Source organism: Piliocolobus tephrosceles, chromosome 5 (genome assembly GCF_002776525.5).
Source record: "Piliocolobus tephrosceles isolate RC106 chromosome 5, ASM277652v3, whole genome shotgun sequence".
NCBI lineage: Eukaryota > Metazoa > Chordata > Mammalia > Primates > Cercopithecidae > Piliocolobus > Piliocolobus tephrosceles.
Window position 1 is genome coordinate 108,604,435 of NC_045438.1, and position 15,041 is coordinate 108,619,475.

The 15,041-nt window shown below is 39.0% G+C and overlaps 1 protein-coding gene across 1 annotated transcript; it reads right to left on the bottom strand.

Moving 5' to 3' along the window:
• Positions 1 to 452: 452 nt before the first annotated feature.
• On the bottom strand, positions 453 to 11,798 carry PTP4A1 (protein tyrosine phosphatase 4A1). The gene is made up of 6 exons (XM_023222947.2): positions 11,091 to 11,798; positions 6,841 to 7,391; positions 5,249 to 5,341; positions 4,735 to 4,865; positions 4,426 to 4,500; positions 453 to 3,773 (listed from the first exon to the last, which is right to left on the bottom strand). Exons 2-6 carry the CDS (start codon positions 6,943 to 6,945, stop codon positions 3,656 to 3,658), a joined length of 522 nt encoding a protein of 173 aa, XP_023078715.1. The 5' UTR covers positions 6,946 to 7,391; positions 11,091 to 11,798; the 3' UTR covers positions 453 to 3,655.
• Positions 11,799 to 15,041: the final 3,243 nt, after the last annotated feature.

The window sequence follows — 15,041 nt, forward strand, 5'->3', positions numbered from 1 at the left end:
ATCAGGCCATTACACTCCAGCCTGGGCAACAAGAGTGAAACTCCATCTCAAAACAAAAAAGTCATGCATATTTATTTACATAACTGTGTGGTATAGTGGACAGGATCAAACACAGGTTTGAATCCCTGACTTCTACCACTTATTAGCTAGTCCCCTAGCTGGAGGCCCAAATCCCTTACTATAAAATTGGGACAACACTGTTGGAAGGGAATCAAATTATAAGAATTACCTGAAAATAAAATCATTAATAAATGGTAGCTATCAATTTAAGTATATTAACTCGTTACTGTGGCAATATATATAATTGTAAAATCACCACCGGTCCTTTCATTCATAGGTTAACACATATCACTGGTTTAATTCATTGAAGGCAAATACAACCTTTCCCTTACTCTCCTTCCAAGATTCCACTTAGGCTGGTTACCCCAAATGTAATGGAGAAACATTAAGTGTCACTTTTAAACCAGTCTTTAATTTTCAATTCAGGTGTGAGGCACATATATACACACAAACATTAATTTAAGGAAGCAAGAATGTAGAATATAAACATGTACGGCAGACACTACTTCATGTTATTTTAAAACTTACTTTGAATTAACTTCATTGTTTACATGTAAAAGAAAAATATCATTCACTTATACTTCCACTTCCCTTTAAAGTATTCTCAAATTATATTTCTTGAAACTCCAATAGAAAGCATTCTCTCTTAATCATGGCAAGGGGTGGGGTACTCATTGGTGACCAAAATGTGGTGACACCATCTTTCATGTTCTTTGCCATACTCTTAAATGCCTGGCAAACAGTACATATTTACCAGATGAATATGACATTTAAAAAATAGATTTCAAGAAATTGAGATTCTCTAGCCAAGTTGAGGGACTACATCATTTTGAAGCACTCTAGAAGGGGGATGTGATTAAATGTGACTGCATGCCTGGGCTGGCTGCTTCTAGGTATAGAGCTGTGTTAAGGTGTGGGAATAGGAGAGCAATGCCCTAGGGAAAAGAGGGCACTAGGGGAAACAATGGTTGCAGTGCACTGCAGAATGACCAATGGCACCTACTTCCAGAGTTTTCTTTCAACTAAAAAGAGATGGCATTTTCTTATGATTCAGTAACTGCATTACTTACATCAGCAACATTATGGTTTTCATAGATAAGCCTAGGCAACTAGTCTCTATTTACATCATCCCATCCAAACTCAACTACCAAATTTTAGAACACCATCAGATAGTTTCTTGCATTCAAGACTTCAACTCATAACTCTTTGAATTCATATTAGATATAAGGAATCTAAGATGTATTATAGGCATTCCTATAATTAGCCATATTTACAAGATACAAAATATTTGGATAAAAAGCAAATTTCATCACATCGTATAATGTACAGATAAGGTTTATAAAGTAAATTAATTTATTTTTAGCACCATATATACAATCCAAACACTGCAAATTAATTTGTTTTCAAACTCAAAAGATATTTTTCATTAATCATGATGGCACATCCTCTCTCTCAATAAACGAAAATGCTGTTTTATGGGCTGTGTGGTAATAGTTTAACATCTAGTAATTAATGATATAAAATTATTTTCTCAAGACTAGGCTTTATTTCCTTAAAAAAAAAAAAAAAAAAGATCAGGTTAAACAGCCAAAAATTTGTGATTATTATCACAAATAATCCAAGATTTAAATAACCAAGGGCCCCCAGAGGCCCCTGTTCTTCCTTTAGCCTGTCTAAAATTCAATGGAATATATTAAGTGTTAAACTGGTATGAAGAGGTGGAACTAAATTCTTTGACACACAAGGTAGAGTATCACTTTTTACTTAAACTTGGAGTCCTTTACATTTATAACTGCTATTCAAAAAAAATTAGACAAAGACATCTAGATTTAGATTAACATGAACTATGAAAGGCATTATTTTGGATCATTAAAGGAAACTTAACAGTAAGCCTTCATGTACCAAATACTAACATTCAAATTAATTTCAAAATCGTATGTAATTATTAATTTGCAAAGGAGAAAACTGAGGCGCAGAAGTTGCACAAAACCACGGAACTAGTGGAACTGAGCTTTAGAAACCAAGGCTGTCCTCCTCTACTATACATTATTTCTCCTCAGTACACAATAATAAATTGGTTCAAAATTATCTAGACCTTGAAAAAGTATATAATGGAAAGTGCTTTTAGTATTAAACAGTTTTCATGAATGACCCTAACAAATTTTGTCTAAAAGCTTACTAAAATGCTGACATCATTTATAATCCTTCATTTATTTGTAAAAAGATGAGGACACACATTAAGTGAAGTGCAATTCATTTGTTTTCTACAAAATAAGTTAATTTTAAGCAAAACAATCTCAATGATGATAAATGCATGTCATTATTTATTTAGATGTTTCAGCTCTCGCACTAAGTTTTTACAAGCTGGTGAACACTGACAAAATTATTTCTCCCACAGAACTATAACCACACATCCCCAGACAGTATAAATATATGGTTGAACTAACATTAATACACATCACCATTTTATCAATTACATAATAAAACAAATTATCAAGTATCCAAATATTAAGTTACACAGCTCAAAAGGCATATAAAATATTAGATGTCTGCTCAATTCATTAGCAGAAACCCACTTCTTTTTTTGCAAGAGAGGTTGGGAAGGAAAAAAAAAAAATCACACTTTCAAACAAAAATAAGTTGGTAAACACGCTTCTGATAAGTATGGAAGAAAAATTACAAGAATTTCAGGAAGTTTATGATTACAATAACAAAGCATCTCTACCTTTTAAAAAAATATTTTACTAAATTAAAGAGCATATTCTACATGTTCTGCACAAGACAAAGGCAACATTTTGCTAAAAATAATTAACAGCCCCCTCCCAGTCTTTTCTCAGGCCCTCCCTGTTAAGTTGCACCTCAGAGTGCAAACATTAAATTAATGTAAGGCTTTCTTTGTCTGAAGACATTAAAGACATGTGCTTCTGTACAATGTAGATTTTCAAAATGGAGGTTTTTTTAATAATAGCACAAAGTGAGATTTATAGAAACACATTAAATAATCACTGTAAGACTTGGTAAAAAAAAAAAAAAATCAATGGTTAAGCAAACCTGATGTATACTGGTATGAATGTGGGAGATGTAAACATAAAGTGAGCAGGCAAATAACCATGTAGGCCCTACTTTCAATGTTTGAAATGAGTGAAGGAATAAACCACATAAGGTCTAGAGTGTTCATAGTTCCTGGGATTTTAGTTCTGTATGGTACTAAAAATATACAAGTATTGTGCTGGGTATTTTGGCACCTAATCTTCCTAAATTTCTTATGTATTGATAAGATTCTGGCATGGGAATAGATTTAAACAAGTCATAACTCAATACTGCATGATTTTGGGAAAGGTCAATTGATACAAATGACAAGCACATTTTATAAGCTGACAGCAAGAATCTTTTGCCAAGTATCCAAATAGGTTGACTGTAACCCAAATACAGAGGTTGCCAAATCTGTCTAGCTTGTGGCCTGGTAAAACTGCCTTTCAATACTCCTATGGAAGCTTCATTAGACTTACTCACTAAGCCAACATGTTGGCTAATATGTATAACAAATTAGACCCTATCTCAAGTTCCACTTCCAATAGCATTAGGCACCCCAATTTTATTGAATGCAACAGTTGTTTCTATGACCGTTGGAATCTTTGAAACGCAGCCGCATTTTAGGACGATACTTCTCCAAATACAAAAGTTGCTTGCTGTTAAAAGCTCCACGCCGCTTTCTGGGAGGAGAAAAAAAAAAAAAAAATGAAAGAAGGCAAAAGCCCCCCTACAGTAATATTTAGTGTCTTATGGACAACCATCACCGTTTTTGTGGCAATTTATCTTTTGATTCATTAGGCTGTGACCTGATGCAGAAATGAATATGAACAGGCACATCAGTGCAAATGGAAAAAATCATAGAAAGTTAATTTTCTATATATCTTCTTTTGAGTATTAGTTATAATAGTTGACTCACAAATCCATTTATATGTAAGTCCAAGAAAAGACAAAACTAATTTATAGTGAAGTCAGAAGTTGCCTCTGGTAGCAGTGAAGATGACTACAAAAGCCACAAAAGCATATTCTAGAGCACTCAAAATATTCGGTGTTGTATTGGATGGTTAATTTGACTGTTATTGTCAACTGGTCTCCTTTAGAGACCTGTGCATTTTATTGTATCTTTAATTGCATCTTAATTATACCTCAATAAAAATACAAAATAACCACCAACATATTCAATCAAGTATTTAAAGCAAAACAATAATTCAAAAACTCTTGTTGGATTAGAATCTTAATAATATAAGCATCTGCATGAAATGCAAAAAATAATGTAGTATCTTGATTTACTCACTGACATTCAACAAGGAAATGAAAAGAGAATCCATTACTTACTGTCTTATGAATTGTACTGCATCTTCGTATTTCATTCCACCTTCAATTAATGCTAGGGCAACAAGTACTGGAGCTCTGGTAAGGCGAGAATTTTAATAAGTACTTTTTTCAAAATCAAATCTTCATAAATTTATTTCTCCAAACACTCCCCAACTCAGAAGTATCATTATCTACCACCCTTCCTGTTTAAGTAATACCTATGACAAACGTTGACTTTATATTTAAAAAACTATAAGGATGTTTCAAGTTTCCGTATTTTCATTATCAACCCAGACTTTTACATAGAATCAAATTGATAAATTCATTTACCTCCCAAGGCCTGCAACGCAATGAACAGCAATACAACAACCAGGTTCTTCACGAAACTTAATTTTTACAAGACTTAACCAGTCATCAACAATCTGGTTGGATGGTGGTGCACCATCATCAAAAGGCCAATCCTAAGTCAAAAGAATATTTAAATATTAAAAATTAAATATCTAAAATAGATCATTAATATAAACACTGTAGTAATAATTCTAAATTTCTAACATGCAAATGTTTTCAAAAGCATTCTCATTTTAATGTTTAATCACATCTTACTAAATCTTGTTCTCTACCAAATGTGACTAAATGCTCAATCTTTACAAAAATGTTTCACAACTTCAAATCCTTGCTTAGCTTTTCACTTTTATTTAGAAATTACGATTCTGCAAAATAATATAATTTTTTTTTTTTAGCTTTTTGAGGTCTATTTATGACTTAAATAGATATTTGAATTTACTATTTGAATAAACTTTTGTAGCATAGCACCATAAAAACGTAGGAACTGTTAAATACTTACAAGAACATGGATACCTTCTTTCTCCACAAGAGTAGTGTCATAAGTTGCTTCACACACTCTTACTATTGTGGTAACTCCATACTTCTTAAGTTCCTGGATAAAACATACATTAAAATAATCTTAATGTTTAACCACATCACTATTACTCAACATTTTATATTCTGATCATCTCTGATCAGTAAGTATGCTGGTTAACAGAAAATCATTTAAATAATGATAGAATCTATTTATGTTTAACACAAAAGCAAATTTTGTTTTAAATAACAATGCTAGAATGTAAAAAGAAAAGTTCTAAATACCATACATATTTTTAATAAACTGGAGAAGTTTTCTTTCTTTTTTTAAATGGTATGCCCCCTTCATACACTGAAGTTGTTTATAGTCATGGTAATACCGGATTGGGATAAAACATTAACTAAAAGGGGCTAGCAGCAATGCAGACAAAGGTAAATATAACTAAAGGCGTTATTTATAACTAATTGAGTAATCTGACTTGACTCAATTATACTCCCTCCTTAAACTTTACACATTTGAAGTACATAGAATGAAGTCTTAAATACAGTAAAAAAGCCCACATACCATTTAAAACTACAGGCTTCAAAATGCATTATTACTAATTATAACTCTCCTGACATTACACACACACACACATATAGTAACAAAAATTATATATTATATATATACACATAAATAAAATATATGGTAATAAAAATTAAAGCACCATTCAAGTATTTCCCAGCCAGGCATGGGGTCTCACACCTGTAATCCCAGCACTTTGAGAGGATGAGGTGGGTGGATCACCTGAGGTCAGGAATTTGAGACCAGCCTGGCCAACATGGTGAAACTCCGCCTAAAAATACAAAAATTAGCTGGGCAAAGTGGTGCATGCCTGTAGTACCCCCCGCCCTCACCAGCTACTCAGGAGGCTGAGGCAGGAGAATTGCTTAAACCCGGGACGCAGAGGTTGCAGTGAGCCGAGATCACGCCACTGCACTCGAAACTCCGTCTCAAAAAAACAACAAACAAAAAAAAAGTATTTCCACATCTTCTGAGAGACCTATTTGCTGTTTCTTAACAACTGTAGGTATTTATAAAGTAAAACATGTGCACATCCTGATATATTATTCAGCATTTAATTCCTTTCTCCCAGTAAAAAGAGGCAGGTAGAGTTTTGGCTACATAGCTACCATTAGGAAGGAACAGAATTTGTAGTTGAGGGATTCTAAGCATCAAATGGGGTCCAAGACCAACCAACTTTGGTTTATGGCATTAGTCATTAGGTTAAGCAGATATATAAAAAATCCATAAATGGCAACCATGCAAATTTCTTACAAGATATGTAAAAGTTACACTGTTTTACTGTCCACATATCAATTTAAGCAAACTCAGGTGCAAGAATTATGAACTCAAGCACATGCCCTTCTCAAAATATATAAAAATACCTCTAACCTATAGAAGACATTGACATTTCTGGGAACTGGAATTGTAGGTATACCATCTCATATTTCCCAAAGTACTATTTATTTTGTTAGCTATAAGCTCCACTATTATATTGCAATCAATTTAAGCTACTAAAACATATCAAATCTTACCTCTATAAATTTGTTTAAGGTCGCATTGGTTGGATTGTGTGTAATAAGAAATCTCATGTTCTTGTATGTGACTTCCACAGGAGCTGGGCGGTTCATTCGAGCCATGTTAATTTAGTTAAAAAACACTCAATAGGGTTATGAAATAATTTAAAAAAAATCGAATACAGAAATGATGCAAAGAAACTGAAGTCTACTTCAATATACTCCACTTGAAATTCTCAGTGCTTGAGTATGAAGTTGTAAGTAATGATAAATGAAATGAACCTCCTAACAAGAAGCAGCAATTCTTCAATCCAGTAATACTGAGGCCAACAGAAAAGAAGTGCACTGAGGTTTACCCCATCCAGGTCAGAACTCTCGTAAAATGCTCTGTGGATTTCAATTCAACACTTCTGTGTCCAGGATAACCACTCTTATGGGGGCTTCTTGGTGGAGTAGTAATCAGTTTCTACAGTTCACTTGTCTGCATAGAGGTCGTGCTGTGCCTGGCAGTAATCTCCACTGCCCTTCAGAAACTCCATAAATGTGTGACCAAGAACACCACAGAATTGCTGTTTAAAAGAAAAAGACAGAAAGAAAGAGAGAATAAGTTATTTTCCAATTCAAAAGAAATATATTAGGGTTTTACACTATTTAAGTACAGAACTATCTTTCTAAAGCAGGGTCTGAGCCACTTCTTCAACTTTTACTTAAATCGCAAAACTCAAGGGGTGAGTACAGATTAAATCAATCAGCATAAAACAAGCAGTCAGATAGATTAAACTGAAATCCATGATCTATTACTAAGATTCCTCAGGAAAAAAAAAATCCATTGTTACGTTTTTGTGAAATTCATATACATACTCATATATATACATATTCATACATATTCTATATAGTTATATTCTCTATATATATCTATATATAACATATAATTATGATTCTATTAATTATTCCTTTTGATAGTTGTTTTCTTTACTTTGTAATTACATACACAACTTTATGTTGATTTTTCCAACTAACGAAAACATTTTTACACATTAATACAAACTCCAGATAACTCTGAAGTTATTAGTCTTGCATAATTTACTTAACTCATAAACCGAAACATCTTAAGTTCCTTTCCAACTTTATGCTTTTATATCCTTTTCTTAGACTGATTTAAGTGTGTCTATATTTAGAATCTCATTTTATCCTTAACAATCTGTTATCATTCCCATTAAACTGAAGACGAGGAAAATGAGTCTCTGAAAATCAACTTGTTATATGAAATATAAGAATGTATGCTTATGAATTTAAAAAGGAACTCTCATTTATAACTATAAAGAAAATATTCATAATTTTAATAGTGTTCTTTTGTATTTTAAAACCAAAATGTCACATATACAACTCAAAACTGAAATCCAACTCAGAGAAGGGGGACAAAGGGATGCTGAAGGTGGAAGTGGTAGGTCTCAAAAGCAAAGTAACTACTGTAACCAATAAATATAAACAAATATGAATGTATTTATATTTTCTCTAAGTTCCCCCTTAAGAACTAAATCATTTTATGCCAATATCAAACATTAAACCAATAGTCACAGGGTAGTTTTAAAATATGTCCATGGAAGACACTGATGTTAATAATTAGTCTTCTTCCAAATAGTTTATAAGGTACCCGTGTACTTGGGAGTAAAGAGGGCACTAAGGAAAGTATTAATAACAGGTTAACAAAAGCAGTAATTCATAGCCACTGCCTAAAGCACGTCATGTATACTCTCATCCCCAAAAAAGTTTTAACAAAAGGTTCCATTAGTTTCTACGCTTAAATGTAAGCATTTGAAGTCTTAAAATTAAAATTCAAACGACCTGCTCCCATTTCCATTTTACACCTTTAAATAGTCCCATGCTAGTTATAGTTTCTAGAACTTTGCTAAATTTTAAGAATAATTCTTATGATGATTACTGCAGAAAACATCAAGTCAAAAACCCAGTCTACTTTTCTGGTAAAACATAGAAATAGCATTAACGGTCATTTATCAAAAGGTCCCATAAGAAAGGTAACTTTCATTATCACAAGTTTATTCAAACAAGCCCTCAGAGGTTACTCCCCCTACTTGGTCAGCTGGGTTAAAAAATTAAGTGTCTAAATTATAAAGACATCACAGTTACAGTGAAGAGAGACCGTAGCAATCTGAAAGTAATTTCATTATACTTTCACCCCAAGTTCTAAATACTACCTCTGTACACTTTCCCAATGACATACAATGATCTTTAAAAGCTTTATAATGACTCAACACAGTATTCTAATTTCCAGGTATTATTTTTCAATTAAAAGCTGATTTGACATAGTATTTCACACCACTATTTCCATATTTAACAGCTAAAACTCCTGTTGGCTACAACCTAGTCGGGCCATATCCCTTCATGTAAGTAAGCACTTTCATCAGGAAGCAGAGAAAGCACTATATTAAGAATTCCTTTCCTGAACTGGTTATTTTCACTGAGTGGAGCCACCTAGTGGCTGGGGGTCTCGTCTGTTAAAGCAGTGGTGACGACCCATACCTTTCTGTTCCGCCCAAGACACTCCTCCATTCCCAATATCCTAGCCACAGGAAAAACTATCCATGATGAGGAATTTTTCCCTCCCACATATCAGTTGCATTACAATCACAATCATATATAAGAAGGGAGAGGAGGAAAGAGCAATCTCTGTGCAGAAGCTTAAGTCACTATTATAATACTGCAGAGTCAAGCCAATTAATGTGTTTAACTCTTTTGCCAAATAATTCCTTGAATAGTCTGTTCTACATCTACTTAGGTCTTAGAGCACCTAAGAAAGCATGAGTAAAATGCTGCTCACTCTTGGGAATGATCTAGTTTTCAACTGACTAACAGGAAGCACTGCCTCAGGATCTGGATGTCAAGCAGATCAACGGTTCCAATCGTAGTGTAAATCACTTAATACTCGTGGACTGGTAGGGGGCTCCGCGGCCAGAAGATAAAAAACCCTCAGAATTCTGGCTGTGGTTGGCTACTGCTGCCACAAACCAATAGGAGGCAACAACATATTACACCACAGAGTTCAGGAACAGTTCTAAACAGTCCCCGATTAAAAGGCGCCATCCAGGGCCCTTCCAACATTGGCAGGGGAAATGTGTGCTGGTGCCCGGACGGGAAGTCCTTCGCGTCAGTGTAACTAACAGTAGCCCTGTCAGTTTCCAAGACGCTCCGACCCAGGCCATTTCTCCACGACTGGCCCAGAGAAAGGACAAGACTAGACTTGTTCCCATTATCACGAGCCCGAGGTGGGGCGATAAATCCGGAACAGCTCGAATTACCAGGTGGAGCCTGGGAGGAGGGCGGGGCGGAGGGCCGAAGTTCTCACCTAGCAGAACCCCTCTCTGGCCCGGGCAGGGGTGCAACTCGCGGAACGTCCCCGAGGGCCGCCGCCCCGCGCACGCGGCTGTGTGCGCCCGAGCACGCCCGCTGCGCCCCCTCTCCGCGCCGCAATCACGGGTTCGCGCCGCGCCTTCAGTCAGGCGCGGGCGCCGAGGCCATTTTGTCTGAGGCTCGGGTCCCGGCCGTCGAGCATAGGAGTGTAGCTGCACCCAGTGGCTGTCCCGCGCCCACCCCGGAGCTCCGAGAAGCTCTGGGACCAGATCGTTACCACCCGTGCCAGGCTGTCCCGCCTATCCCACGCCCGCCCGGATCTGGAGGCGAACCCGCCACCGCCGCGCCCTCCCCGTATCCGGCTCCGCAGTGACACGCGCAACCCTCGCCCCACCCCGGGCCACGTCTCCCGCTCCCAGTACAGCCACTCTCCTCCGGCCGAACAAAGAGGCCCCGGGACGCCGCGGAGCCTGCCATGCCCGGACGGGTCGCGCCAGACCAAAGGGCCAAGGGCGGAGGCGGCGGTCACAAAGCGGCTTTTGTGCCACCCACCCGACCCGCTGCGGAAGCCGAAATTACCCCCAGCCGCCGCGCAAGCCGGACTACGCCGCCCCCGTCGCCCCCGTCGCCCCGGGCTCGGGAGGGACTCAAAAGCCTGTGCCTCCGGCGATCAACCGCCACCCTGCAGCCCCGAGGGGCCCGGCGTCTGCCTCCGCACAGCCGGCCGCAATCGGCCGGCCACAGGGCCGTAACCAGCCCGCTCCCACCCGGGACCCACCGGAACTGCAACCCGGGGCAACCTGGAGGAGACGCCGGGCTCCGAACAAAGGCGACAGCAGGGATAGGGGGGCCGGTCGTGGATTCCCAACCCGAGAGGCGACGATGCGACGGCTACTCACAGGAATATGTTTACTCATTGAAGATTGTGGCCTAATCATACAGCCGGTCCCGAGGCGGCGGCGACACAGGTGGTGGTGGCGGCTGCAGGGCAGGAGGCGGCGGTGGTCGTGGCGGAGCGGCGGTGGTGGCGATGCAGGCGGCGGCGGGGGCACCAGACTCTACCATGCAGTGAGCGGCTCCGAGCAGAGCGCGTAGCCGAGCCGGCCCGCAGCCGAAGGAGCCAATACACGCGCCGAGGCGCCCTTGCGTCACAAGCCCTCCCCTTTATAACCGGTGCGACGTGCAACCCTCCAGCCACCAATCGCGGCCTGGAACCGCGGGCCGGGAGACTACAGGCGGGGGCGGAGACCCGCCCCCCGCGGACGTCACTCCGCGGCGGCCGCCGCCGGTGTGAACCGGTTGATGAATGGCTAAGCGCCGAACCGGAGCATCCCCCGGGCGGGGGAGGGAAGGGGCTGCCGGGAGGACTTCGGGATGCAGGAAGCCTGAGGTTAAGAAGGGGTGGGAGCGAGAGAGATTCCGATCTATCGACTGGAAGGACTCCTGCTGCAAACCACGTTTCTCCTAATTAAAACCAGCCAGGAGTGCACACATGTCACAAGAGGAGACTCGAAGTTTGCCTGAATCGTAAAATGCAATCCCTCTAGGGCTGGAACCGCGTCTCAGTGTCGACCCTATTTTCTACTGCCTTAACCACGGTCATCTTTGTCAGTGGTTTACCTTGGCACCTGGGTCCCGAGTACATTCGTCATCAAATAATATTTATGTCGCACGACCGCTGTACCCGGTGACTCAACACCTTGCATGCTACGGCCTTAGGCTTGGTCAAGATGAATTCTTGTCCCTGGGGGCGCTTTCAAGCGAGGAGAAACTTACCTTCGCAAAACTTAATGCTATAGAAGATGGGGAGAGTATCTTTTGATGCAGACGAAGCCCTGTGCTCCCTATATTCTTTTTTTGATCACGCCTCTGTACTACGTACGCGTGCAACTGCAGTTGGCTCAATTGTGGCATTTCGAAATCACATGCATCCTTTGTACTGCTGCTCACTTGATATGTTGTCTCAGATAATGAAAGGTTAGGAAGTGCTTAAAGAAAGTGTTTTGAGAAATTAAGAATCTTCGGTTTTGTCAAGCACTGATGTAATTCTTTGCGTCAAAGCTAAAGCTCTTCTTTATGTTCGTTTTTTTATGTTCGTTGTCAGTCCTCTTTTACTGACTTCATTATTTAAGCCCCTAAGAAGTAAAGTCTTATCGCAGTTCTGTGCCATACAAGGGCAACTCTGTTATTTATAATCTGAAAACCCTTTCTCCTCAGCTCTGGGGAAGGAGTAAACAGGACCTTTACCTGCTTTTGAAGAACTCAGTTTTCCACTAACACTGAAGCCTTTTGTTTGTTATTTTCACCGAGTATGAGATTGGAGAGGTCTTTAGGGATCAAATTTTGTCCTCTCTCAGTGCGCTGCAGCATCCTAGGATTTATTTAGAGACTCTGGTTGTATAGTTATTCAACTTTCTTAACACTGTAAGTAAAATAAAAACTTTCAAAAAACAAAAAATCCTGGGCCAGACTTTCAAAGGAACAAAAACTAATCGTCATTTTGAAGAAAATGACTCACCTAGGACACATTTTAATCCATTAAAATCAAGAGAAACTAGCACACTTGAGAAATATGTCCCTTTACAAATAAATGATTTTAAAAAGTAAAGACTTTAAAATCTTAAATTCTAAAAAAATATAGAAAGCTTAAAAAAAATCTTGGGTGGTAGGGGCAAAGCTAAGCAGGCTGGAGAACTCAAGTGAAAAAAAAGGGACAGATTTCATCATATATAAGAACTAAAAACTTTTATATGGCAAAAGGCTTTTGACAAATGTTAATTTCACACTGGGAGAAAATATTGGTGATACTTCATGGATAGGGTTAATATAAAAAGCTTGGCCAATGTATATAATAGTGTAGTTAAAAAGCACATATTCAATCAGCCACTCTTACTCCAAAAGTTGGTAAACACACATAATTGGAATAGTGAAACTTTTTCATGTAATGGCATTTCAAAAAATACATTTGGTGGGACAAGATATAAACTCAGCAAATGATTAACAGAGCCAAATCTGTGTTAGCCAATTTTCTTGTAGAACTTGTGATACAAGTTGTGAGCCTTGTGATCCACAGATCCTGTAATTACCACAAGCAGTGCTGACATGAAGTATCCAGTCAACTATGCTCATCAAGTTCTAAAACCTCTCAAATTCTCAACTGGCCTGGGGGTCTTAGCTTCTCACGATGAAAGTAATATATTTAAAGGATGAAAAAATAAGGCTTTTGCTGTTGAGAGAAATGACGCACTTTATTTTATTTTATGTATTTATTTGAGATGGAGTCTTGCCCTGTTGCCCAGGTTGGAGTGCAGTGTCACGATCTTAGCTCACTGCAACCTCAGCCTCCTGGGTTCCAGCGATTCTCCTGCCTCAGCCTCCCAAGTAGCTGGGATTACAGCCACCTGCCACCACACCTGGCTAATTTGTTTGTACTTTTAGAAAACCCCATGTTGACTAGGTTGGTTTTGAACTCCTGACCTCAGGAGATCTGCCTGCCTCAGCCTTCCAAAGGAAAGGACACATTTTAAACAAGACGTAAGTGTGGTCTTGCTGACCAGTCCATTAAATGTTCCTGCTTCTTTGTCAGCTGCCATTGTGGTTCACTGCTATGCTGAAGATGTCTGCTGTATTTAGTTTAATACTTTTAAGCTGCAAATTCTTGGAGAACAGTAGAACATCCCAACATTGGTCAGGAGACTCCTGTGATTGGAGGACTCACTAACCCTTATAGACTTGCACTCAGAGCATTAGCACCTGTACTTTTTTAAAGTGGGTCTCTAACAAACTTGAAAATAGTGCTTTCAGACATCAAAAAGTGAGAAAACACCTCTAAAAGTCAGTGCTTACTCTGAGCTCCAGGAGCAGCTCTACTGTAGAGGATTTTCCCTCCTGCTAAACAAGATTCTTGGCTGGAAGTTACTTCTCTCAGCAAAACATGTGTCCTTGACCTCATCACGATAGGCAGGACTTTCTACTGACAATTTAAAACATAAGAGCCAACAGTTGGGAAATAAGACTAGAAGAATATTATAAGGAGGTTGAGCGTAGTGGCATATAGGCTTATGCCTGCAATCCCAGCACTTTGGGAGAACAAGGTGGGTGGATCACTTGAGGTTAGGAGTTCAAGACCAGCCTGGTCAACATGGTGAAATCCCATCTCTACTAAAAATACAAAAAATTAGCTGGGCATGGTGGCAGGCACCTCTAATCCCAGTTACTTGGGAGGCTGAGGAAGGAGACTCACTGGAGGGCCGGGAGGCAGAGACAGCATTGAGCTGAGATCGTGGCACTGCACTCCAGCCTGGGAGACAGAGTGAGACTTCATTTCAAAAAAAGAATATTATAAGGAATATTTTTATGGAAGATGAGAAAGACTGCAGAAGGCAAGAGTGCAGAGGAAGACTGGCAAATCTTGATGAAGAAGAACAGAGAAATCTTTATCAGAACAGCAGATCTAGTAAACATTGATTCCATTTATACCAAGTTTACAAAAGGAGTGAAGGATTCCTTGATTTTCAGTCTTCTCAGATTGGTTGGGGCTACAAGGAAGTCTGATAAAAACATTTAATATAGCAAGAGTAATATCATTGCAATAATAGATTAAATGGGACAATACCAACCTAGAAAAAGACACTAGATTGCAAGATATAATGACAGTCTAGCAAATATACTTAATAGAGGCAAATACCCCAATAGGGCCATAATCTAGTAAGTGTCTGGATACTAGTGCAGAGGGTAAGTTCCCATACCCATATTTAACAAGAGTCCTAAAAATTCAAGTATGCCATGGCTCCTGTCAGCATTGTTAAAGTTTATTTCCCTCTTGCTGTTTTAGAACAGTCTCTTTTATA

What these genes read in the sequence shown, in the direction of transcription:
- PTP4A1 (XM_023222947.2), bottom strand. Translation starts at nt 6,945, where the DNA reads ATGGCTCGAATGAACCGCCCAGCTCCTGTGGAAGTCACATACAAGAAC. An exon ending in CCTTAAACAAATTTATAGAG is followed by an intron (nt 5,342 to 6,840) that starts GTAAGATTTGAT and finishes TGTTTTATCCAG; the next exon opens with GAACTTAAGAAGTATGGAGT. An exon ending in AAGAAGGTATCCATGTTCTT is followed by an intron (nt 4,866 to 5,248) that starts GTAAGTATTTAA and finishes CTTTTGACTTAG; the next exon opens with GATTGGCCTTTTGATGATGG.